The sequence below is a fragment of the Microcebus murinus genome, chromosome 21 (genome assembly GCF_040939455.1).
Source record: "Microcebus murinus isolate Inina chromosome 21, M.murinus_Inina_mat1.0, whole genome shotgun sequence".
NCBI classification, from domain to species: domain Eukaryota; kingdom Metazoa; phylum Chordata; class Mammalia; order Primates; family Cheirogaleidae; genus Microcebus; species Microcebus murinus.
The window spans coordinates 7454181-7480890 of NC_134124.1; the positions used below are offsets into that span (position 1 = coordinate 7454181).

The 26710-nt window shown below is 40.0% G+C and overlaps 2 protein-coding genes across 3 annotated transcripts in view; one reads left to right on the forward strand and one right to left on the reverse strand.

The window, feature by feature from the left end:
• PAIP2 (poly(A) binding protein interacting protein 2) lies at positions 1-25748 on the forward strand. The gene is made up of 4 exons (XM_012749035.3): positions 1-164; positions 19144-19307; positions 20780-20959; positions 24727-25748. The coding sequence occupies exons 2-4, from the start codon at positions 19170-19172 to the stop codon at positions 24781-24783; spliced, it is 375 nt and encodes a 124-aa protein (XP_012604489.1). The 5' UTR covers positions 1-164; positions 19144-19169; the 3' UTR covers positions 24784-25748.
• Positions 23407-26710, reverse strand: part of SLC23A1 (solute carrier family 23 member 1) — a 13888-nt gene continuing 10584 nt past the window's right edge. For both annotated transcript variants that reach the window (XM_012749024.3, XM_012749019.3), the window contains one exon: positions 23407-23838. The gene's annotated coding sequence lies outside the window, so the exon portion shown is untranslated. The remainder of the gene's footprint in view (positions 23839-26710) is intronic.

Genomic DNA, 26710 nt, shown 5'->3' on the forward strand with positions numbered 1-26710 from the left:
GGCGGCGGCGGAAGTGAAGTCACTTCCGGGCTGGGGTGTTTGTTTGGACTGGAGAAGGGAGGCGGCGAGCGAAGCGCTCGTCGAGCGGGGGAGCGGCGCTGCCTGTAGAGATCCGCGGAGGCCGACAGGATTCGTTGGCTGCCGTCCCCGCTGCCGTGCACTGGGTGAGGGATCCCCTCGGGCAGAGCGGCGACAGGGGTGCGGCGGCCCTGGCGGTCGAGAGACAGCACCTCGGCGATAGCTGAGGGCCTCAGGGGTTCCCCGGGTTGTTGGCCACCGAGCCCCTGACGGCCTCCGTTGTTCGTTGTCTCTTTCTGCCAAGTCTGAGGGATGAGTATGGGCCGACTTCCTCTCATTCTTCTCTGAGAAATGGCCGTCGCTTTTTCTCATTGTCATTATTATTTATGATTTGGATCTTGCAGCTCTCTATCCGGGTCCTCGGTGGCGCGCGCGGGCTGTCGGGATAGCACTTTCTCGCGTTCCCCATTGCCTCAATCCTTTCTCCCTCCGCCCGTACCCTTTCCCCTGCCCCCCGCTACCGCCTCGGCAACAAAGCTCATTGTTTCTACCCACTTCACGCCTGCGCGTCGCCACGCGCAGCCCCTAGTGGCTGCGCGTGCGCGCTCCTGCCGAGTCTGAGGTTGTGGGGGAGAGAAGGGAGGAGGGACTGGCGGGCTGACGGCGTCCTGGGGGAACCCTCTGCAACCGTCGACGAGCCTGTACCTTTCTGATCATTTTTCTCCCATTTGTTCGCCCCTCCCTACCCCATATTTTTGGTTGTGTTGGGGCCCATACTCCAGGAGGGCTTAGATGAACTTAAAGATCCCATCCAGTTCACGTTCTTTGACTTTGGTCCTCTTACCTTTTGATAAAATTCTGTGCTTAATCCCCTATCAACCCCCCCCCAAGAAATAATAAATAAGGCTTGTAATGAAGTTATGTCTTCTAAATGTTTGTTGCAGCAGCCAGCAGTGATACTCTAGTGACTCCTGAAAAGGGCCTTATCTGCTTCCTTTTGTTGTCTTGCTTTCCCTTATTTAGCAGTCCCATCACCTCATTATAAAAACCTCAAATTCTAGAAAGGATTTATATGGCTTCCAGTTTGCCTTGGGAGAAGGTCTGACATAGCTGACAGCCTTTGACATTTATTTCAGCAGAAAGCGAATTCCCATTTTGCATGTGCTGGCTAATTTAATATGATGGCATTGTTTTTCACAAATTTCATTAGAGCAGTTGATCAGGTGTTTGCATTTTCATTATGTAGTCTTTGATATTTCATCAGCTGTAGGTTATGTTTGCAAATAGGAAAAGGTTCTCTATAAGGATTTCAATGAGACTCCAGTATTTGCTGTTTTGTGATTTTGTTTCCAGTTTGTGAAAGAATATTTGGGACAAAGTCTGTTTATACCACTTGTTAATTGTCAACTGGAACAAAATTATTTCTCACCAAAAAAGTGTCTGTCACTAATTAAGATAGGTAACTTTCCAAAATTACATAGCCTGTTCATCTGTTTATTTAAGTGATAGAGGGTATGAAATGGTTAAAGGCTGTGTGTGTATTGCTCCTTAAGAGCTCAAATCCATGTAGGTAATTTCCACCCTCTTTGGGACGGAGTAAGTTTATAGCAGCCTTTTCCTTGAATTTGCACTGTGTACCATATTCAGGTTTATTCCTTCATGACTGGAGTGTGGTGCTCTAGTTTCAGTGAAAATTTAAAAATTTGTTAAATGTCTGCCATTAGCACAGTAATTTGGTGGATATTGTGGGAGATTAAAGAAGGTGGAAAATAAGGCCCCTCCCCCCTTGTAATCTAATAACTTTTTGTCCTTTTACATCTTTTAATTTACAGACTGTTTTCATATGCATTATCATGATAACCTGGGAAATAGAGCAAATTTTATCTTGCCCATTTTGAAATTAAGGAAATAGAAGCTAGAGAGATTATTTTATTTAGCAGATATTTATATAGCACTTAGTAATGGTAGACAGTGTTCTAAGTGCTTTTACAAATATTAACAAATTTAGTCCTCAACATCACTAGGTGGTAGGCCTTACTATAAAATGAAGATAACACATGAGAGATATGAGGTAACTTGCCCAATGTCACACAGCTAGTAAGAGATGAAATTCAAATCCAAGTAGGCCAGAGATTGTGTACTTTTAACCATTATACTGTGCTGCATGTGATTTAGTGACACATCCAGGGTACTTTATTTAGGTAGGTAGTAGCATAGCTGGGATTTGAACCTTGTTCTTCTGACTCTGGTCCAAGGCTGAAGTTGTCCAAGTCATAGCATTTGTGATCTGGACCATCTGTTACACAGGTGCATTAATAGTTTGCATTTGATACAGCAAATAATAACTCAATTTTACTTTCTTAATTTCTTCATTGTTTAGAGTGGTGCTGTCCAGTAAGGTAGGTACTAACCATATGTGGTTACTGAGCACTTGAGATGTGTCTTAATGCTACTAAAGAACTAAATTTTAATTAATTTAAATTTAAATAGCCATATATAGCTAATGGCTACCATATTGGATGGCACAAATTAAGAGAGTTTGATTTAATTGTTCTGCTTCTTATTTGTATTAGTTTGTATAAATTAGAATGGTATTTCTGATGTGCTTGAGCTTTTATCAGTAATGATGATCCATCCTTGTTCTCGCCTAATTGCTGCTGTTAGGATGCAGTTGAGATTTGGATAGCCTTTCATTTGGATATCTCTGTGCAGTTGTTTCACTCCTATAGGTTTAGAATCTGTGGTTTATACCTTGTACCTTGGTCTGGAGACCTTTAACTGCTCTAAATGTTTAATAAGCACCAAAATACATAATGCTAATGGTTATGTACCAGGCAGTCTACCTAAGGTACTATTATTATTACCCATATAATAGATGAAGAAACTGAGACTCAGGTTAAATAACTTGCTGATGGTCACACAGCTAGTAAGGTGGTCTGGTTCCAAAACCCTTGCTTTTTTAATCACTACCTTATATTATGTTGGCATTACCTATAATGCCAAACATTAAAACAAAAAATTCACTGCTTCTCACAGACTTCTGTCATTGGAAAGTAGACCAATGGAAAAATTTCTTGATCCTCTCTAACAGCAGAAGAGACAACTAGTACACTTAAGTATATATATATACATATATATGTATGTATATGTATATGTATGTATGTATAAAGCAGATAAATACATGTGCAAATAAGGTTAAGGAGTCACAGTAGTTCAAAGTAGAGTCCAAGGGAATGAGAAAAAATGATGCCTAAGACAGATTAATGAAAGAAACCTAAGAGAACCCTATTTAAATTTTAATGAGTTGTGTTTTTTTGTTGTTTTTAAGACAAAATCTCACTCTACTGCGTGAGCTAGAGTGCAGTGGCATCATAGCTCACTGCAGCCTCAAACTCCTGGGCTCAAGCAATCCTCCTGCCTCCGTCTCTCATGTAGCTTGGACCATAGGTGCACACCACCCCTGTCTGGCTGATTTTTCTATTTTTTTTATAGCGAGGAGGTCTCACTGTGTTTTTCAGGCTGGTCTCGAACTCCTGGCCTCAAGAGATCCTCCTGCCTTGGCCTCCCAAATTGTTAGCATTACAGGCGTGAGCAACTGTGTCTGGCATTTTTAAATGAGAATTTTTGACCAGGCATGCTGGCTCACACCTGTAATCCTAGCACTCTGGGAGGCTGAGGCAGGAGGATTGCTTGAGCTCAGGAGTTCGAGACCAGCCTGAGCAAGAGTGAGACCCCATCTCTACTAAAAATAGAAAGAAATTAGCTGGACAACTAAAAATATATAGAAAAAATTAGCCGGGCATGGTGGCACATGCCTGTAGTCCCAGCTGCTCTGGAGGCTGAAGGCAAAAGGATTGCTTGAGCCCAGGAGTTTGAGGTTGCTGTGAGCTAGGCTGATGCCACAGTACTGTAGCCCAGGTAGCAGAGCAAGACTCTGTCTCAAAAATAAATAAATGAGAGTTTTTAAGAGAAAAAGATTGTAAAACCTACAATATTTCTGTATTTTAAAATTTTGTAGAGAATGTGAAAGGACGCTGCTCAAAACCAATATAGCTAAGAGGCATTTCAGGAGGAAAAAAACAGCCGTGAAGACATAATTTTTAAAAGACGTGTGTCAACTGAAAAGATTTGCTAACATCCAGGCAGCATTAATAGGAAAACATTGTTGTTACCTAACCAAAATCTTGTGAAATTTAGGATTATGTTAAAACATCTTAAGCTCTCATCTAAAATAGGATGTTTACAAAGGAAAGAAAACAGGTTTTCTACAACAGTGAAAGTTGGAATATATATATTGACAGAAAGTACAGAAGTATAAGAATTCTGTTCCAACTAATATTTTTATTCAAATATGAAGGCAAAAGACATTTTAGACAGACATTGACTTAGAATGATATATCTCCACGTAACCTTTTGTTGTTGTTGTTGCTTTGAGACAGAGTCTCACTTTGTTGCCCAGGCAAGAGTGCATTGGCGTCAGCCTTGCTCACAGCAACCTCAAACTCCGGGGCTAAAGTGACCTTCCTGCCTCAGCCTCCCAAGTAGCTGGGACTATAGGCATGCGCCACCATGCCCGGCTGATTTTTTTCTATATAAGTTGGCCAATTAATTCCTTCCTATTTATAGTAGAGACGGGGTCTGGCTCTTGCTCAAGTTGGTTTCGAACTCCTGAATTCAAACAATCCGCCTGCCTCGGCCTCCCAGAGAGCTAGGATTACAGGCGTGAGCCACCGCACCCGGCCTCCACGTAACCTTTTCAAGAAATACTTTATTTAAATGAAAATTAAAACAAAACAAAGATGTCAAGTTAGGGGACTATGATGAATGTAAGAAACTGATGACTAATGAATCTAGTAAAATATTAATATAAGTAGATGATAATGTGAATTGTCAAGTATTTTATTCAAAAATTATTTTAAAAGATATGTGCTGTGAGAACCTAATACTGTGAATCTAACAGTGCTAAATAATTTCCACAAAACTCATAAAGTCCTGGAAGGAGGAAGTGGGTAAGTAAAATTATTTTTATTTTATTTTATTTTATTTTATTTTTAGAGACAAGGTCTTACTCTGTTGCCCAGTCTGGGGTGCAGCAGCACAATCATAGCTCACTGCAGCCTTGAACTCCTGAGCTCAAGTGATTTCTCCTTCCTTGGCTTTCCTTGGCACGTAACTTTAGTCCCACCTACTCAAGAAGCTGACGCAGGGGGATCCCTTGAGCCAAGGTGTTTGAAGTTGCAGTGAGCTAGGATGATGCCACTGTACTCTATCCTGGGCAACAGAGGGATACTCTGTCTTAAAAAAAAAAAAAAAAGAAAAACTTTTAGGGAAAATATTCAGATTTAAGTGAAAGTTTGAAAATAAACATGTTTGTCAACTTGAGAAACAAAGCAACAAACAGGCTGATGTTAAGTAGAGAAGGGAAAATAAAATGAGAAAAGCTGAAATTTATAAAAGAGAAAACAGAAATAAGTAGATGAGATCAATAAAACCAAAAGCAGGAGGCTTGTTTATTAAAGTTGAATTTTTAATAGCTAATCCATTCGGAACTCAGAAGATAAAAATATCTGTATCCATCTAGTTCTTCTTGGAGGCAATCTGTATTCTTGGGTTCTTTTAAACAGCTTTATTGAGATATAATTTACATACCATACAATTCACTTATTTAAAGTATACAGTGGTTTTTGGTGTAAGGATATAGTTGTACATTTATCACTACAGTCAATTTCATTTGTTTTTATTGTTGAATAATATTCCATTATATGGATATACCATGTTGTATTACCTCCTGATGGATATTTGGTTTGTATGTACTTTTTGGCTATTGAGAATACTGCTATGAACAATTTGTGTAAAAGATTTTGCATAGACATATATTTTCATTTCTGTTGGATATATATCTGATAGAATTGCTGGATCATAATGGTACTCTGTGTTTACTCTTTTGAGAAACTGCCAGAATATTTTCCAAAGTTAGGTGTACCATTTTACTTTCCTACCAGCAGTGAATGAGGTTCCAATTTCTCCATATTCTCACTGACAGTTGTTACCTGTCTTCTTTATTGTAGCCAACTTAATGGGTATGAATTGGTATTTCATTATGATTTTCATTTGTATTTCCCTGATGGTAATGATGTTTAGCATTTTTTCATGTGCTTGTTAGCCATTTGTATATCTTTTGGAAAACTATTCAGATCCTTCGCCCATTTTTAAATTGAATTATTTGTCTTTTTATTATTGGATTGTAACAGTTTTTTATATGTCCTAGATACAAGTCCCTTGTCAGATAGTTGATTTGCTTGTCAATTTCTTTTATATCTTTACAGATTATATGCATTTGCAGACTGAATATATATACACACACATTCCCATATATGAAGAGTATTATACTCACTATTCTGTGAATTGCAAAGCTGGATATTTTAGGTCCACTTGATTGTGTAAAAAAAATAATGAAAAGCAAACTTCTAATTATTTTTTTTAATAAATAAATTATATTTTAAAAAGCTGGATTTTTCCCTCTAAAGATAAAATCCCTGGTAGGCCTCGTCGAGGAAAAGGACATGTAATCAAATTAGATATGAAACAGAAGAAATTTGAATAGGATTTACCAGATTTCAAACTATACTACAAGGCTGTAGTAATTAAAACAGCTTGGAACTGGCACAAGAACAGGAACATTGACCAGTGGAACAGAACAGAGAACCCAGATGTAAAACCATCCTCATATAGCCAACTAATCTTCGACAAAGCAGACAAAAACATTCACTGGGGAAAAGAATCCTTATTCAATAAATGGTGCTGGGAAAACTGGATAGCCACATGCAGAAGACTGAAACAGGACCCTCGCCTTTTACCTCTCACAAAAGCAACTCACGTTGGGTAACAGACTTGAACATTAGGTGTGAAACTATTAGAATCCTAGAGGAAAACATTGGAAATATTCTTCTAGACATCGGCCTAGGCAAAGAATTTATGAAGAAGAGCCCAAAGGCAATCACAGCAGCAACAAAAATAAATAAATGGGACCTGATCAAATTAAAAAGCTTCTGCACAGCCAAAGAATCTGTCAAGAGAGCAAACAGACAACCCACAGAATGGGAGAAAATTTTCGCAAGCCATACATCCGATAAAGGGCTGATAACTAGAATCTTATTTAGAACTCAGGAAAATCAGCAAGAAAAAAATCAAACAATCCTATCAAAAAGTGGGCAAAGGAAATGAACAGAAATTTTTCAAAAGAAGACAGGATAAAGGCCAATAAACATATGAAAAAATGCTCAACATCTCTAATCAGCAGGGAAATGCAAATCAGAACTGCAATGAGATATCACTTATCTCCAGTAAGAATGGCCTTTCTCAAAAAGTCCGCAAACAATAAATGCTGGCATGGATGCGGAGAGAGAGGAACACTCCTACACTGCTGGTGGGACTGCAGACTGGTTCAGCCTCTGTGGAAAACAATATGGAGATACCTTAAAGCGATACAAGTAGATCTACCATTTGATCCAGCAATTCCACTACTGGGCATCTACCTAAAAGATCAAATGACACTCTACAAATGGGACACCTGCACTCGAATGTTTATAGCAGCACAGTTCACAATTGCAAAGGTGTGAAAACAACCCAGGAGCCCATCAATTCATGAGTGGATTAATAAGATGTATATGTATACCATGGAGTACTATTCAGCTTTAAGAAACAATGGTGATATAGCACCTCTTGCATATTCCTGTATAGAGCTGGAACCCATCCTACTAAGTGATGTATCTCAAGAATGGAAAAATAAGCACCACATGTACTCACCAGCAAATTGGTATTAACGGATCAACACTTAAGAGGACATATAGGAGTAACATTTATCGGGTGTCGGGCAGGGAGGAGGGCGGGCGGGGCAATATACGTAACCTTAACATTTGTACCCTCATAATATGCTGAAATAAAAAATATCATCTCTATGAAAATAGCAAATAAATAAATAAATAATTATATATATAAAAAAAAGCTGGATTTTCCCCCCAAAGATAAAATCCCTGCTAGGCTTCGTTGAAGAAAAGGACATATAATCAAATTAGATATGAAACAGAAGAAATGTGAATAGTTATATTCTGTGCAATTTTATAACAAAATTAAAATTCGGTCCTGGAGTAAAAGCAATAAATAAAAATTCTGGAGAAAACAAAATTTTGGTGAAATATAAATCACCATAATAACAAATGGGTGGAAAACCTATTTGAATAGAACCAATCATAAGAGAAAAAAAGGTTATTAAAGATACAGTAGTTTAAAAATACAAAAATTTTGGCCGGGCGCGGTGGCTCACGCCTGTAATCCTAGCTCTCTGGGAGGCCGAGGCGGGCGGATTGCTCGAGGTCAGGAGTTCGAAACCAGCCTGAGCAAGAGCGAGACCCCGTCTCTACTATAAATAGAAAGAAATTAATTGGCCAACTAATATATACAAAAAATTAGCCGGGCATGGTGGCACATGCCTGTAGTCCCAGCTACTTGGGAGGCTGAGGCAGGAGGATCCCTTGAGCCCAGTAGTTTGAGGTTGCTGTGAGCTAGGCTGACGCCACGGCACTCACTCTAGCCTGGGCAACAAAGCGAGACTCTGTCTCAAAAAAAAAAAAAAAAAAAAAAAAAATACAAAAATTTTTAATTTTCTATAATTCAGACTATTCCTGAATATAAGGATGAACAATTTCCATTTTTATTTTTCAAGCTATTTTCTGCAGGGCCTAGTATTTTGAGTTTGCAGTGCTTTTCTTTCAGTGTAATCTTTTGTTTCCTGTTATTGATTGATTGATTTTTAATTTTTTGAGACAATCTTACTCTGTAACACTGGCTAGAGTGCAGTGGTGTCAGCATAGCTCACAGCAACCTCAAGCTCCTGAGCTCAAGCGATCCTCCTGCCTCAGTCACCCAAGTAGCTGGGATTACTGGTGCATGCTACCACATCTGGCTAATTTTTTCTGTTTTTTGTATGTCTCTCTCTTATTCTGGTTGGTTTCAAACTCTTGGCCTCAAGCAGTCCTCCCGCCTCAGCCTCCCAATGTGCAGGATTATAGGCATGAGCCACTGTGCCCAGTCTCATTTTTTTTTCTTCTTTTATTTCTTTCTTCCTCCTGACCCTAACTGCAACTTCAGACCCCTAAACATGGCTCTCAGCCACAAGCCAGGAACACGTGCTTCCTGTTTTTTTATTTTTATTTAAAAAAAATTTTTTAAATTTTTTTTTTTTTTGAGACAGAGTCTCAGTCTGTTGCCTGAGCTAGAGTGCCATGGCGTCAGCCTCGCTCACAGCAACCTCGAACTCCTGGACTTAAGAGATCCTGCTGCTTCAGCCTCCTTAATAACTGGGACTACAGGCATGCTCCACCATGCCCGGCAAATTTTTTCTTTATATTTTTAGTTGGCCAATTAATTTTTCTATTTTTAGTAGAGATGGGGGTCTTGCTTGTTGCTCAGGCTGGTTTCGAACTCCTGACCTTGAGTGATCCTTCCACCTTGGCTTCCCAGAGTGCTAGGATTACAGGTGTGAGCCGCCACGCCCAACCCCATTTTTTAATTTGTCTAAATTTAAAGGGTACAGGTGTATTCTATTATTGAGAAGCACTTGGTTTTTGTTACTTGAAAAAAATCTTTTTTTCCTTTTACAAATTTTCTTTGATATTCTGTAGTTAGAATATCAAATGCAGTGTCTATTTATATGGCTTTTTAATTCTTGAGCTTCTTAAACTTGTGGATTGATGTCTTTCATTATATCTGGATGATTCTGATCCTTTTACCTTCCAGTTTTTCTGTTATATCTAATCTGCCAACTGTATTACATTTTTATTTATGTTGTGATTGTATGTTTTATTTGGCTCTTTTCCAAATCTCCTATGCACTTTCTTTACTCTGCTTTTCCCTGAAGATATTTTCAAGCTTGTTATGTAGTAATTATTTGTCTTGCCATCTGTGCCACATAATTCTAATATTTGAAGTCTCGTGTGGGTCTCGTGCTTTCTGGAAATTGTGCTGCTTCTTGCTCATTGTGCCTTTTTTTTTTTCCTTCTGGGTTTTATCTTTATGTACTGTTCATTGCCTTGAAAAATTATTTGTGAACTTCCCTAAGACCTAGGATAAAAATGCCTTCCTCCTAAGAAGTTTTACATTTGTTTTTCCCAAGTACTGTCACTGGAACACTACCAGTTCAAGACCACCTCACTCAGTTTATGACTTAGGATTTTTTACCTTCTAGGTGATGAAACTATGTCTCAGGGTCCCCTCCCACCTTTTTCTCTTGATTTGCTCTAGTGCTCAGGCAACTTTGTGGCCAGTGGGAGTTACTTTTTTTTTGTTTACCCTTTCCCTGAACTTAAAGCCCATGGGGTCGCAGCTTAGAATAAGGAAAATCTACTATTAGATTTCTCAGCTTGACTTCTATGCCTTTTACGCCCATGAGGCAGCCAGATAGGCAACTTGAGGGAGCATAATGGACAAAAGCCCTCAGAGCAAAGCAGCTTCAATGTTTAAAAGTTCCACTTTGTTTTCTGAATTCCCACTTTACTTTCTTTTTCTTTTTTTTTTTTTTTTTTTTTTTGAGATAGTCTCACTTTGTTGTCCAGGCTAGATTGAGTGCTGTGGCGTCAGCTGAGCTCACAGCAACCTCAGACTCCTGGGCTCAAGCAATCCTACTGCCTCAGCCTCCCGAGTAGCTGGGACTACAGACATGCACCACCACGCCCGGCTAATTTTTTCTATATATATTAGTTGGCCAATTAATTTCATTCTATTTAAAGTAGAGACGGGGTCTCGCTCTTGCTCAGGCTGGTTTCGAACTCCTGACCTCAAGCAATCCTCCTGCCTCAGCCTCCCAGAAGTGCTAGGATTACAGGCGTGAGCCACCGTGCCTGGCCCCACTTTACTTTCTTGTCAACACTTTAGTGCTTTTAAGGAGTTTTTTCTTTTTTTGAGAAGGTATCTCACTCTCTCCCAGGCTGGAGTGTAGTGACGCCATCATAGATCACTGCAGCCTCTGACTTCTAGGTTTAAGTGATATTCTAGCCCCAGTCTCTCAAGTAGCTGGCACTAAGGCATATACCACCATGCCTGACTAATATGTATTTTTTGTAGAGACGGGTACTACGTTGCCCAGGCTGGTCTCAAACTCCTGGCCTCAAGTGATCTTCCCACCTTGGCCTCCCAAAGTGCTGGGATTACCAGGTGTGAGCCACCATGCCTGGCCTTCCTTTAGCTCTTTGTACATGGTTTCCTTTAGCTCTTTGAGCATTTTGAAGTCTTTGTCTAATAAGTCCAATGTCTGGGCTCCCTTAGGGACAGTTTCTGTTAATTTCTTTTTTCCTGTGTATGGGCCATACTTTATTTCTTTGCACACCTCATAATTTTTGTTGAAAATGGCACTTTGGGGGGAGGGGGGCAAGGGCAATATACATAACCTAGACATTTGTGCCCCCATAATATGCTGAAATTTAAAAAAAAAATGAAAATGACATTTTTTTTCCATAGAAGGATTATCTGAGGAGAAAATGGCATTTTGAATGTTACAGTGTGGCAACTTAGGAAATGAGATTTTCCCCAGAGTTGTTGCTACTTACTGGGGTTGTTTGTCTTTTTAGTAACTTTTCTGAAATAATTTTGTAAAGTTTGTATTTTTATGTGTGCGGCCATTGAAGTATCTTCTGTTTGCTTAGTGGTTAGTAATTTGACAGATTTCCTTAAATGCCTTCAAGAAAAAAACAAAACTCTCCCAGTCTTTGCAACTATATGTATGTGTTGAGGCATACTTTCAACACTCAGGCAGTGTTTAACTCTGCCTTAACCCTCACTTCCTGCATGTGCAGAGCCTGAAAGTTGGCCAGAGGTCAGGCCAACTTAGGGCATTCTCACGTCTTTTCTTAGAATGTGCCCAACACTGACATGGCCAAGGCTTTCTAGGACTCTCCATAAATAAGGGAAATTTTTGAAGTCCTTACTCTCAAAGCTCTCTTTCACCAGAGTTTTTGCTTTGTGAATTGTTTGCCCCAACTGTTATTGCTACTACATTTATCTTTTAACTGTTTTTGACAAATGCATGTGTGCTGCTGGCCCACCCCCTATAGTAAACCCTTGAGCTGGTTCTTCAAGGAGCCACCAGACAGGTCCAAACAACCACAGTTCTTTGTGAATAATATTTATATTGCTACTTCCAACCTGTACTAGGGATACAAGTTGTTGCCATCAAGGCTTCCACCAACCTGCAAAGTAGGGTATGGGACTGGATAGTGTAAAATACTACAAAGATCTCTTACTGGAATTCAGCTATTTTTTCCTTCATTAAGCATTGCCCTGGTTGTTAGGAGATTTTCATTTGATTCCAGAGTTCCTTTTTTTTTTTTTTATTTTTTAGAGACGGGGTCTCGCTATGTTGCCCAGGCTGGAGTGCAGTGGCTATTCACAGGCGCGATCCCACTACTGATCAGCACGGGAGTTTTGACCTGCTCCGTTTCCGACCTGGGCCGGTTCACCCCTCCTTAGGCAACCTGGTGGTCCCCCGCTCCCGGGAGGTCACCATATTGATGCCGAACTTAGTGCGGACACCCGATCGGCATAGCGCACTACAGCCCAGAACTCCTGGGCTCAAGCGATCCTCCCATCTCAGCCTCCCGAGTAGCTGGGACTACAGGCGCGCGCCACCGCGTCCGGCCCCAGAGTTCCATTTTTAAAGTAGTTTGTATTGCAGTTCATATTCTATTATTTTGGAGAACTCTTAACATACTAAATTTTAAGTCATTATTTTAGGAGTGTATCTGGTGGTAGGGAGGGAGTCAGCCACTTTTTTCACTCATTTTTTTCTGTTGAAAATTCGAGACTAGCATTTAAAAAACACTGTAGGTAAATATACTCAAGAACTGAAAATATGCTCATACAAAAAACTAGTATATAAATATTGACAGCAGCATTCATTCATAATAGCTAAAATGTAGAAGCAACCCAGATGTTCATTAATTGATGGGTGGATAAACAAAATATATATACAATAGAATATTTGGGAAGAAAAAGGAATGAAGTACTGATACATGCTACAACATAGATGAACCTTACATGGTAAATGAAAGAAGTCAGACATGAGAAGAGGTTACATTTTATGATTCTATTTATATAAAATGCTCAGAATAGGCAAATCTGACAGAAAGTAGCCTAGGAGTTGCTAGGATTGGAGGACTTGAGAAATGAAGAGTGACTACAAATGGTTTTGGGATTTCTTTCTGGTGTGGTGAAAATGTTCTGGAATTAGGTAGTATTGATGGTTGCAGAACCGCATAGAAACCACTGAATCAGCATGGTGGCTCATGGCTGTAATCTTAGCACTCTAGGAGGCCGAGGTGGGTAGATGGCTCAAGGTCAGGAGTTTGAAACCAGCCTGAGCAAGAGCGAGACCTTGTCTCTATTATAAATAGAAAGAAATTAATTGGCCAACTAAAAATATATATAGAAAAAATTAGCTGGGCATAGTGGCCTGTGCCTGTAGTCCCAGCTACTTGGGAGGCTGAGGCAGAAGGATCGCTTGAGCCCAGGAGTTTGAGGTTGCTGTGAGCTAGGCTGACAATACGGCACTCTAGCCTGGGCAACAGAGTGAGACTCTGTCTCAAAAAAAAAAAAAAAAAGAAAAACACTGAATCAAGCACTTTAAAATGGTAACTTACGGTGTGTGAGCTCTTATCTCAATTTTAAAAACTAGCACAAGATACAAACATATACACGAAGGACACACTTTAGATAATGTGGTCCAAGAAGTGTCAAGGACAGATCATAGAAGAAAAGTAAAAGTCTGATACAGTTTACTATTTGTTCGAACACCTTGAGCTCAGTGACTGTGGGTTTGTCAACATTATGGAAGTAGGTGATCCTTCTCTGGTTTTCACTTGGCTGCTATAGCCAGAAATCTGGTTAGCAGTTATTCCTTCCCCTTAGCTATCTGAGGTGTAAGAATAGTGCCTAGGCTCCAGTTCATTCTTGTTGGCTTTCGTTATGATTTGTTTCCCAAAGAATACTTGGCTGAAAATAACTTCATTTACTGTCCTTCATAGACTTTTTCTCCTAGGATGTACACTGAAGCCATCGGTTGATGATAATGGGCAGAAGGCTAATGTAGGCCCTGTCAGATGCATGGATTAGTCCCTATTTGCTACTCACTATTTTTTATATTTTGTTTATCACTGGTTGGCATACAACAAGGAGAGAGGGAGGGAGTCCCCTGGTGATTCCTAGACTAGAATTTGCTGAGGCATATTTTTCATTGTTAGCGCAAGCTTGTCTCCTAAAATATGTGAAAAACACTTTTCAAAAAGATTACATTTATATATAGATATATAGTTGGCTCTCTATATCAATGAGTTCTGCATTCATGGATTCAGTCAACTATGGTTTGAAAATATTTAGGGTGGGGAGTACAGTGGCTCACATCTATAATCCCAGCAACTTGGGAGGCTGAGGCAGGAGGATTGCTTGAGGCCAGGAGTTGGAGACCAGCCTGAGCAACATAGTAAGACCCCATCACTACAAAAAGAAATTTTTTTAATTAGCTGGGTTTGGTGGCATGTGCCTGTAGCCCTAGCTACTTGGGAGGCTAAGGCAGGAGGATTTGGTGGAGCTCAGTAGTTAGAAGCTATGGTGAGCTATGATCATGCCCTTGCACTTAAGAGTCTCACTCTGTCATCCAAGCTTATCTCTTAAGAAAAAAAAAAAAGGAAAGAAAAAATATATTCAGGGGGAAAAATTGCACAAAATTCCAAAAAGGGAAACTTGAATTTGCCAGTGTACCAAGTGCTGTGTTGAATCCATTCAAATTAAGTTATTTGTAGGCATTGTATTAGGTATTAGAAGTAATCTAGAGATGGTTTAAAGCAGGCATCCTCAAACTAGCCCACAGGCCACATGTGGGTGTTTTTGTCCGTTTGTTTTTTTTACTTCAAAATGATATGTGCAGTGTACATAGGCATTTGTTCATAGTTTTATTTAAACTATAGTCCGGCCCTCCAGTGGTTTGAGAGACAGTGAGCTGGCCCTGTTTAGAAAGTTTGAGGACCCCTGGTTTAAAGTGTACAGGGGACGTGCATAGGTTTTATGCAAATGCTACATCATTTTATATAAGGGTATTGAGCATCTGTCTGCAAATACCAAGGGATGACTGTACCTTTCTTTTTTTTGAGACAGAGTTGTGCTCTGTCATCCTGTGCAGAGTGCAGTGGTGTCATTGTAGCTCACTGCAACCTCAAACTCCTGGGCTCAGGCAATCCTCCTACCTCAGTCTCCTGAGTAGCTGGGACTACAGGTGCACAGTACTACGTCCAGCTAATTTTCCTATTTTTAGTAGAGACAGGAGTCTCTTTCCTGCTCAGGCTGGTCTTAAACTCCTGAGCTCAAGTAGTCCTCCCACCTCACCCTCCCAAAGTGCTTGGATTACAGGTGTGAGCCATTGCGCCCAGCCTGGACTATTTTTTTTAGAGACAGGGTCTTTCTCTACTGCCTGGGCTAAAGTGCAGTGGCATCATCATAACTTACTGCAACCTCCAACTCCTGGGCTCAAGAGATCCTCCTGCCTCAGCCTCCCAAGTAGCTAGGGCTACAGGTGCATGCCACCACACCCAGCTAATTTTTAAAAATTTTTTTGTAGAGATGAGGGTCTCACTATGTTGCTCAGGCTTGTCTCAAACTCCTGGCCTCAAGCGATCCTCCTGCCTCGACCCTCCCAGAGTGCTGGGATTACAGGTGTGAGCCACCAGCTAAAGCATATTTACAAGCAAGTTAAAAGTATTTCTGGATGGGTGTGTCTCACAAATGTACTTATTACTTAACTATCAATTCCAGTTGAATATTGAATATCCTGTACTCTGTGCTAAAACTTAATTTAATTTTTTTTTTGTTATTTTGAACTAACGATATAAATGGTGTGACCTCTTATTAATGCCGTGGTCATCTCAAAGGTAGGATTTAATGGGAACATAATAATGAAAAGTTTTACATTGGGATTTTTTTTTTCCTTGTTTTTTTTTTTGAGACAGAGTCTCACTTTGTTGCCCAGGCTAGAGTGAGTGCCGTGGCGTCAGCCTGGCTCATAGCAACCTCAATCTCCTGGGCACAACCGAGCCTCCTGCCTCAGCCTCCCGAGTAGCTGGGACTACAGGCATGTGCCACCATGCCCGGCTAATTTTTTCTGTATATATTAGTTGGTCAATTAATTTCTTTCTATTTATAGTAGAGACGGGGTCTTGCTTTTGGGCCTCCCAGAGTGCTAGAATTACAGGCATGAGCCACCTCCTCACCTGGCCTATATTGGGATGTTTTTAAATGTAACTTTATGGTTGGTTCAGATGCAGATTAAGCAAAATTCCATCCATTTGTGAGGCAGGATCAACCCCTGCTATTCATAGTATTTGAGTAAAGTCTAAAATGTAATTCATGGCTGGGCGCTGTAATCCTAGCCTGTAATCCTAGCACTCTGGGAGGCTGAGGCGGTTGGATTGCTCGAGGTCCAGAGTTCGAAAGCAGCCTGAGCAAGAGCAAGACCCTGTTTCTACTATAAATAGAAAGAAATTAATTGGCCAACTAATATATAGAGAAAAAATTAGCCAGGCATGGTGGCTCATGCCTGTAGTCCCAGCTACTCGGGAGGCTGAGGCAGCAGGACTGCTTGAGCTCAGGAGTTTGCGGTTGCTGTGAGCTAGGCTGACGCCTCTAGCCTGGGTAACAAAGCGAGACTCTGTCTCAAAAAAAATAAAATAAAATGTAACTTATTTTAAGATAACCATATAAATGGTAACCTGACATGTAAGAATTAATAATTTTCTTTAGAGGAGCTGATTACTATTTATTCAAAACTTGTTATCAAAATAGTTTCATTTCATCCAAGTTTATTGATAAATAAGAATATCAAAGATATCCATTGTCTGTTTTTCTGTCTTGTCTGCTTTTATAGTACCTCAGTTTCTTAACCCAAATCATGTTTGCTTGCTTGCTTTCTTCTTTTTCTTTCCAATTCCTTTCCTTTCCTTTTTTTTTTCTCTTCTCTTCTCTTCTCTTCTCTTCTCTTCTCTTCTCTTCTCTTCTCTTCTCTTCTCTTCTCTTCTCTTCTCTTCTCTTCTCTTCTCTTCTCTTCTCTTCTCTTCTCTTCTCTTCTCTTCTCTTCTCCTCTTCTCTTCCTCCCCTATCCTTCCTTCCTGCCCTATCCTTCCTTCCTGCCCTGCCTTGCCCTCCCCCTCCCCTTCCCCTCCCCTCCCCTTTGTTGCCCAGGTTAGAGTGAGTGCCATGGTGTCAGCCTAGCTCACAGCAACCTCAATCTCCTGGGCTCAAGCTATCTTTCTGCCTCAGCCTCCTGAGTAGCTGGGACTACAGACATGCGCCACCATGTCCGGCTAATTTTTTGTATATATTTTTTTTTAGTTGGTCAATTAATTTCTTTCTGTTTTTAGTAGTGATGGGGTCTTGCTCAGGCTGGTTTCAAACTCCTGACCTCCAGCAATCCGCCTGCCACCTTGGCCTCCCAGAGTGCTAGGATCACAGGCGTGAGCCACCAAGCCCGGCTTCCTTTCTTTCTTTTTAGACATGGTCTTGCTCTGTCACACAGGCTAGAGTGCAGTGGCATAGCTCACTGCAACCTCAAACTCCTGGGATCCCCCTGCCTCAGCCTCCTGAGTAGCTAGGACTAGAGGCATGCACCACCATGCCTATCTAATTTTCCTATCTTTTGTAGAGATGGGATCTCCCTCCTCAGGCTGGTCTTGAGCTCCTGGCCTCAAGCAGAACTCCTGCCTTGACATCCCAGAGTTCTAGGATTACAGGCGTAAACCGCTGCACCTGGGCCCACATTTTCTTTCTGCTGACAACCTACCACATAACTCTGAGTCTGTCTCTACCTCTCTTTCATACACATACATACAGACAACGACTAGGGCAAAAGTTCCCAGTAGTTTTTAGTTGAGAACCTCTTAATTAAAATTTTCACCACCATGATGCTATTATCATTAGTATTCAGGAATGATGAGTCCATAAAACTAAAGGGCCAAGCAAAACACACACAGAGCTATCTCTCCCCTGAAACTTATCCCAAGGGAAAAAAATATTTATAGTAGGGGATTTTAGTTTTGGTATTTCACTTGATTATGATGACTTCAAAGTAAGCAGGCTGTTCTTTGGCACAAGTCAGTACTGCTTGGGTTTATGTACAGGTGACTTGTTTTATATAAACCTATTTTTAGCAATTTCAGACTTAATGAATTGGTAGAATATTGTTGAATATGAAACCTCATTCTTCAGATTTTTAGGCTGTAATATATAAATTAGGTTAGATCATGTTATCAGCTAGTGAGTGGCATAAGAAACCAGACCTACTGTATTTGATACTTCTATTACGTAAATAAAAGGAGATTAGATGGCTGAAGCTCATTGTACAGTGGGGGAAATCCAATTATGGAGGACCTTGACATGAACCCAGAGAAAGCAAATAGAGAATGGGCTCTGAAGAGGAGATCCAGAGCTATAGCTTCAGACTAAGAAACTAAGATGTTACTAAAAGTTTGTTTTCACTTTCAATCTCTGGACTTTTTGAATTCAGTTTTTAAAAGTGGGATTTGCTTTTCATCTTTTTATTTAATGACTAAGTCTTCCAGACCATGCTTGTTTTATAAAGCATAGGATACCTAATATAAAATAAATTGGATGGTTTGGAGGTTCCATAGATTAACTTCATTTACTGTTATCAGAAAACATTGGATGAAGGCTGTCCTCCGCTATTTGTCCCATCCAAGTACTAACCAGGCCCGACCCTGCTTAGCTTCCGAGACCAGACAAGTTCAGGGTGGTATGGCCGTAGACTCCTCAGCCATTTCTTAAACATTAAAATCATTGGGGGGGGGGGGCCAAGGCAATATACGTAACCTAAACATTTGTACCCCCATAATATGCTAAAATAAAAAATAATTAAAACTCAAAAAAAGTCACTTGGAAAAGAAAACTTTCCAGTTGCCTAATTTATCATGTACCCTTAAAATGTCATGTGCTTCTTACACCTAACCATGATTGGTAATAATAGATGTTCACTAAAAACTGAAAGAATTAGTAAATTAGCTGTATTGTTCTTTTAAGGTTAAAAACCACAACTGACGCCAACCATGAAAGATCCAAGTCGCAGCAGTACTAGCCCAAGCATCATCAATGAAGATGTGATTATTAACGGTCATTCTCATGAAGATGACAATCCATTTGCAGAGTATATGTGGATGGAAAATGAAGAAGAATTCAACAGACAGGTCAGTTTTGTGTACAAACATGTTCTTTTTTTTGTAGCCCATGACAGCCCACAAATAATGATTGTACTTGTCCCTGAAATGTATTGTCATCTGATCCTTTATATGACATCTGGATTTACGTGCCACCAGTACGACTTTATTTGGCTGCGGCTTACTGCGAGGCTTAGCTGCTTACTGAAATAACTTGGAGGGCTTGTTTCAAGGTCTCACCTGGAGACTCTGATTCAAGAGAACTAGGGTGGACCTTGGTGAATTGTTTTTTAAAAGTTCTCAGATGGTTCCAGATGAGCAATGAAATTTGGAAACCACTGCCTTATACCTGCAGTTCCCAACCCTGGGCTGCTGCCTGGTACCAGTCTGTGGCATGTTAGGAAATAGGATGCGCATCACCATCTGGGCTGCGCACCACCTCCCCACTACTCACAACACCCCCCCCCAAGTCCATGGAAAAATGGTCTTCCATGAAACCAGTCCCTGGTACCAAAAAGGTTAGGGACCGCTGCCTTACACCAATCAGATTGCTGTGTTACAGTGAAAGTCAAGAGAATTAAGGAATCAGGAGCAGGTAGACACAGATGCTAAGCTGCAGAGTTATGCTGTTTTTCATCTAAGGTCCTCAGTCTGATCAGCCTGAAAAATCTGATACTGCTCTTCAGAGAACCATCAACTGTCATGCATCGATAAATGTTGCCTTTATTCCCATATGTCTGGCATTTGTTCCCATCTTTTTTCTAATGCCTCCCCTGATGATAGCTTTGGTAATCAGTAGCCTGTTTGACTTCTCCATATCCAATGATGGATGTTTATGACTAAAACAGTTTAGTCTTATTTCAGTGAGCATCATTTGGGTGGTATTTTGGGGTTTTTTTGTTTTTGTTAATTACCCATTCTCTAACTTTACTCACCTAGAGGTTTTCTTTTAGTCATTTTTGGGTTAGATTAGGGTTTGTGTAGTTTTAAAGTATTACAGGTAATTAATTGTATATATTCCTCAAAGAGAGCATTCCTTTGTTACTTCTTCCCTGCCACCCTCAATGGTAAAAAATAAATATTCAGGCTGGGCGCGGTGGCTCACGCCTATAATCCTTATAAAGGAAATTAATTGGAAAACTAAAAATATATAGAAAAAATTAGCCGGGCATGGTGGTGCATGCCTGTAGTCCTAGCTACTCGGGAGGCTGAAGCAGGAGGATTGCTTGAGCCCAGGAGTTTGAGGTTGCTGTGAGCTAGGCTGACGCTATGGCACTCTAGCCCAGGCAACATAGTGAGACTCTGTCTCGGAAAAAAAAAAAAATTCTGCTAAACAAATCTTCCCAGGTCTTTTATGATAAGCGCTTTTTTCTCAGCACAGAAACAGAGGAGAAAGTATGACATTGTGTTTTTAAATAGCTTAGTTTAAGATACTTTAAGCCATTCCTAGTGATATCTTACCAAGTGTGCTACAAATTATCCTTTATTTTTTATAAATCTAGATAGAAGAGGAGTTATGGGAAGAAGAATTTATTGAACGCTGTTTCCAGGAAATGCTGGAAGAGGAAGAAGAACATGAGTGGTTTATTCCAGCTCGAGATCTCCCACAAACTATGGACCAAATCCAAGACCAGTTTAATGACCTTGTTATCACTGATGGCTCTTCTCTGGAAGATCTTGTGGTAAAAAGTTACTTTTTCATCTTTTTAAAACCTAGCATATCTTTCCCATAAGTGGAAAAGTCAGCTACCATCAGTTTAAGAAGAGTTCTGCATCTCTTCCCCCTTCACAAATTATGCTGCTGCTTACAGTGGAAGCAGAGGTATTCCAGTCTCACTTAAGACATGGAGTGACTTCTGGCAATACTATGCAACTAGTCTTAGACCACTATCATACTTCTTGCCACTGTTTTTAGTGGTGTTGCCCTAAGATACTTAAATGTCTTAATGAATTTTTAAAAACCTACGATATTACCATGTTACTTGCCTATACAAAAGTAGCTTTGTGGGGAAGTTTTGCTCTTTAATCTTAATCCTAAACATTTGGTGAAATATATTTTGCATGTTTTTTACCTATATATGGAAGGTAAAATTTTGGAGGTCTTTTCCTGACTCACGTATTTTTTCCCTTCAAAATATTAAGAGGGAGAAAAAAAAAAAAAAAAACACAGAAAAAAAAAAGAAAAAAAATATTAAGAGGGGTACAAATGTTTTTGTTACATGGATAGCTTTTTAATGCTTAAGTCAGGGTTATTAATGTGCCCATCACCCAAATAGTGTTCATTGTACCTGTTAGGTAGGTTTTTACCCCTCCCTGACTCAGGCTTTTTGTTGAGGTAGCCAGTTTGTTTGGAACTATGATTTAGTAAGGCTCTTAGGAGAAAAGGGACACTATCCTGGATTTGCATTTCTCGGTGTGTCATCACTGATGATGTATTTACAGTAAAAAGTTTTTTCAGGAATTGTAATAACTAAATATTAGCACTAGAGTCCTTCATTAAAATTAAGATAAAATAATTTTCTCAAGTCACACAAATTTTTAAGTCTAAATGTTAGTCTTTCTGTCCATGTTTATAGTCTGTAGTTGTTTCTACAATTAATAGTTCTCTGGGACCAGGCATGGTGGCTCACTGCTGTAATCCTAGCATTCTAGGAGGCCAAGGATTTGAGGTCAGGAGTTAGAGACCAGCCTGATTAATAGTGAGACCCACATCTATACAAAAAATAAAAATATAAGCTGGGTATAGTTTTGTGCACCTGTAATGCCAGCTACTCAGGAGACTGAGGCAGGAAGATCACTTGAACCCTGAAATTTGAGGTTGCAGTGAGCTATGATGACCCCACTGCACTCCAGCCGGGGTGACAGAGTAAGACCCTGTCTCAAAATAAAGATATCTGGAATTTACCCACTGAACTCTAAAGTATTTTTGTAATTGTATTCTGGTAACTGTGCAGTGGTTTCCTAATCTGTACATCATATTACCTATGAAGCATTAAAAACAAGTCTCTGTTTCTCAGCTGCATCCCAGATCTGGAGAATCAACTTTCTAGGCACATTTATCTAAAATGGGGTAGGGGAAGATTTTCAGCTATTTGAATAATACTGGTACAAGTCTCTAAGGCTGTTAGAGACTTTGGCCTATCTCTCTCTCTCTCTCTCTCTCTCTCTCTCTCTCTCAACTGATGCAAAAATGGAATCCCAGAGAAGGGTGGCTTATCCAGGTTTACATAGGGGCAGAGTTGGCATTTCAGGCTTAGATCGTCTGTCTCCCCATGTAGTTTTCTTTTCCAGAGGCCTTATTACACAGCCAGCCTGCGAGAGTCAGACATTTGGAAAGCATTCTTCTAAAGAACAGTGTAGAGAGCACTGAAGTTTACATTGTGGTGTAACCTTTGTTGCAGTGCAGTGAATGATGGTAACCCAACTGAGCATATGTATGATCTGAATAGTCTGTGGGGTTATGCTTGCCTTTTTTTTTTTCTTTTTCTTTATTTCAGACATGGTGAACAGGAAGGATATATGCTTGCTTTTAGCTATATGAATCACACCACAAATAATCCTGGTTACCCCGATGAGTAAAGACATTTGCTGGGGATAATTTAGAACTTTAATCTGGTACAGATTCTGATTTGTTGTACTCAGTCTGTTTGAGATTACTTTGTTTCATTCTTCTTTTTTTTGAGACAAAGTCTCACTCTGTTGCCGGGGCTAGATCCTTCTCCCTCAAGCGATCCTTCTCCCTCACGAGTAGCTGGGACTACAGGCATGCGCTACCACGCCTGGCTAATTTTTTCTTTATATATTTTTAGTTGGCCAATTAATTTGTTTCTATTTTTTCGGTCTTGCTCTTGTTCAGGCTGGTTTCGAACTCCTGACCTTGAGCCATCTGCCCACATCGGCCTCCCAGAGAGCTAGGATTACAGGCTCATGCCTGTTTACATGCCTGATTCATTCAGGCACCCAGCCTGTTTTATTCTTCTGTAGCTGCCAAAAGATTGTGTGTTTAAGAACACTACCTTTTTTATTTTTTTAAACTTAACACTTTTAAAGTGTAGATATATTTCCCTTGGGGAAAGGGAAAATATATCCTGTCTAAGGAAATTGCTGTGTATAAATTATGAAACTAAAATTATTGCTCCAATATGTTGTTTAATATTATGCATAGGTCTTGAAGTAGGTGATGTAGAGGTCAAATTCAATGTAAATGCCTGCCAACATGCTTACATTTCGGGCCCTGGAATCTGTCCTGATTTATTTTTGTCTTTATCAAATTGCAATCCAAAATGTGATAGAGGAAAATTTCCAGCTATTCTTCCTATATGCTGACAAGTGCACTTAGGGAAGTAAAGATTTAAAGACATAGAATAATATGGTACAAGTCTCTAAAGCTGTTAGAGACATTGGCTCAATCCTCTCTTTTTTTTAACTGATGCAAAAATGGAATCCCAGAGAGGGTGGCTCATCCAAGTTTACATAGGAAGTTAGGGGCAGAGTTGACATTTCAGACTTAGGTCTTCGGGCTCCCCATGTAGTTTTCTTTTCCTGTTATAAACCTTGCTTCCTGTGGGAATTAGAAGACAGCAGTTGTAGAAAGATTAACTCCATGTTTTCAGTGAGGATCATAAAGTAAAATTAATCCATCAACAATTCCCCAGTTTCCCAGCCTGAGCAAGAGTGAGACCCTGTCTCTACTAAAAATAGAAATTAGCTGGACAACTAAAAATATATAGAAAAGGCTGGGCCTGGTGGCTCACCCCTGTAATCCTAGCACTCTGGGAGGCCGAGGTGGGAGGATCACTCGAGGTCAGGAGTTCGAGACTAGCCTGAGCAAGAGCAAGACCCCCCCCCATCTCTACTAAAAATAGAAATTAGCTAGACAACTAAAAATATATAGGAAAAACATTAGCCAGGCATGGAGGTGCATGCCTATAGTCCAAGCTACCTGGGAGGCTGAGGCAGGAGGATTGCTTGAACCTAGGAGTTTGAGGTTGCTGTGAGCTAGGCTGACGCCACGGCACTCTAGCCTGGGCAACAGAGCAAGAACAATTCCCCAGTTACTTTAACCATAATTTCAATACTTGTTTAACAAGTTTGCATGGAGTGAGAATGTTTAAAGAAAGTCAGGTGTCACAGAATAACAGAATTTCATGGTTAATGGTGTGCTATTCCTTTAATTTATGGGAACTGGGTTTCTGGTTACACTTAAGCAAACTTAATTCTTACTTTTTCTTTAGAGATTTGATGTAATTTGATAAGGGTATATATAGTTTATGTCTGGTTCTTCCTTTTTCTACTATAGATTTTTGGGGGTTAAGGGTAATTTTACAACTGAGTTCTTTTGCTTTGTATTTTTGGGAAGATATTTTTGCATGAGGATCTAGGTTGAACTCTTCTGAGTATCTGAAGCCATCTGTTAATGAACTTGCTTTTTTATGTACTTATTTTACAGGTGAAGAGCAATCTGAATCCAAATGCAAAGGAGTTTGTTCCTGGGGTGAAGTACTAAAATATTTGAGTAGATGGGGCCCTCTTTTGGTGGATGTAGCACAATTTCCACACTGTGAAGGCAGTATTAGAAGACTTAATTGTAAAAGCTCTCTCTTGTCACTGTGTTACACTTATGCATTGCCAAAGTTTTTGTTAGTCTTGCATGCTTAATAAAAGTGCTGAGACTGTTATTAAGTAAAAAGCTGTCAAACGTTTACTGAAAATAGAATTGGCCCATGGCTTGATGTAAAGACAGCGAGGAAAGAAGCACCAGTCAAGTTGTGAAAAAGCACCAAATTAAATGACCTCTAAATCTTATTAAATTGTCTTCTTTGAGGCTAAACTAGTCCCTTAGGGTTAACTCACACTTGTTAATAAGTAAATTTAAATTAAGTTCTAATTGTTAGACAGATTTCTCAATTCAGACCCAAATTTGCATTTGTCCCCATCAAAAAGGATTTCCTTTTTCTGAAGAAGGTCTATTAGTTAATTTGAGGTAATTTGTTATAGATGACAAGTATGTCTTTGATAACTGAGATTAAAAGGTAGTGTGATCAGATGAGAGCTAGTCCTAGTTTTTCTGGTATGTTATCATGTTAGAAATACTGAATTCTGCTCATGTGTTACATCTGTGGAAGTAGGTGATTTGAGAATTGCATCTTCTAAGGATTCACTGTATCATAGCTATGCCAGTGCTATCCACAGGCATATGACCAACACCAGCCCATAATCTAATTGAACAAAGGCATTGTAACATTATCATTTGAGTGGTGCTTTTCCTTGCTTTGTTAACCATCACAACAATAGTCTGCAGCACAACTTTTTTTTTAACAAAGCTAGAAGAGTTTTGGCTTCTTAAACTTCATATTTGGGTAGGTTAAGCTGCCATACGTGTTCAGTGTGAATAGTGTTTAAGTTGAAAATATTGTAAAAAAATTATATTTTTTCAAAAATATTTAAAAAAATAAATAATAGTAGAACTGAGTTGATGGTTGTGTTTATTGGTACTGGAGTGCAGACTCTTCAGTGATGATACTTTTGTGTGGGCCCAGTACCTCAGGACAGCCTTGCTGGCAAGATGTGCTAAGAGGGCCGGGCGCGGTGGCTCACGCCTGTAATCCTAGCACTATGGGAGGCCGAGGCAGGTGGATTGCTCAAGGTCAGAAGTTCGAAACCAGCCTGAGCAAGAGCAAGACTCCGTCTCTACTAAAAATAGAAATTAATTGACCAACTGAAAATATATAGAAAAAATTAGCCAGGCATGGTGGCGCATGCCTGTAGTCCCAGCTACTCGGGAGGCTAAGGCAGGAGGGTTGCTTGAGCCCAGGAGTTTGAAGTTGCTGTGAGCTAGGCTGATGCCATGACACTCTAGCCCCGGGAACAAAATGAGATTCTGTCTCAAAAAAAAAAAAAAAAGATGTGCTAAGAGATCAGGCTCTGTTAGATTCTATAGTAGCAAGTATATTGCTGTGCAAGAATCTGTCCAAAATACAGCAGTAAAATAAACTTCATTGCCCATCCTTGCTTTTTATTACTGCAGGCTGCAATGTCAGCTCAATCAGAGAGAGCCATGTAAGAAATATTATGGCTGCAGTATGATGGGGACCTTACTCTAGTATAACTCCATTGGTTTCTGCCCTTGACAAGAGCTTTTCTTGAGTGTTGTGTTGAAGAAGACTAAAAGGTCATGTAGTCAATTCTGGGTCACATTCTTCTGGAGGTGGGGGATGGTGTCCTTTGGTGTGAGCACCTGTGCCCCAGTGTTTTTTAATATCCACTTAACAAACTAATAAATAGATGGGTTTTTAAAGAAGCTCTGAGGCAGAGACAGTCATACTTGACTCTTGTTCTTTTTAGAGCCGTGAAACAACCAGTCTCCTCTGTTCTTCAGCAGCTCAGTACCACAAGTGGCACAGCAAGCTGTCATCTATATGAGGCTTACAAAT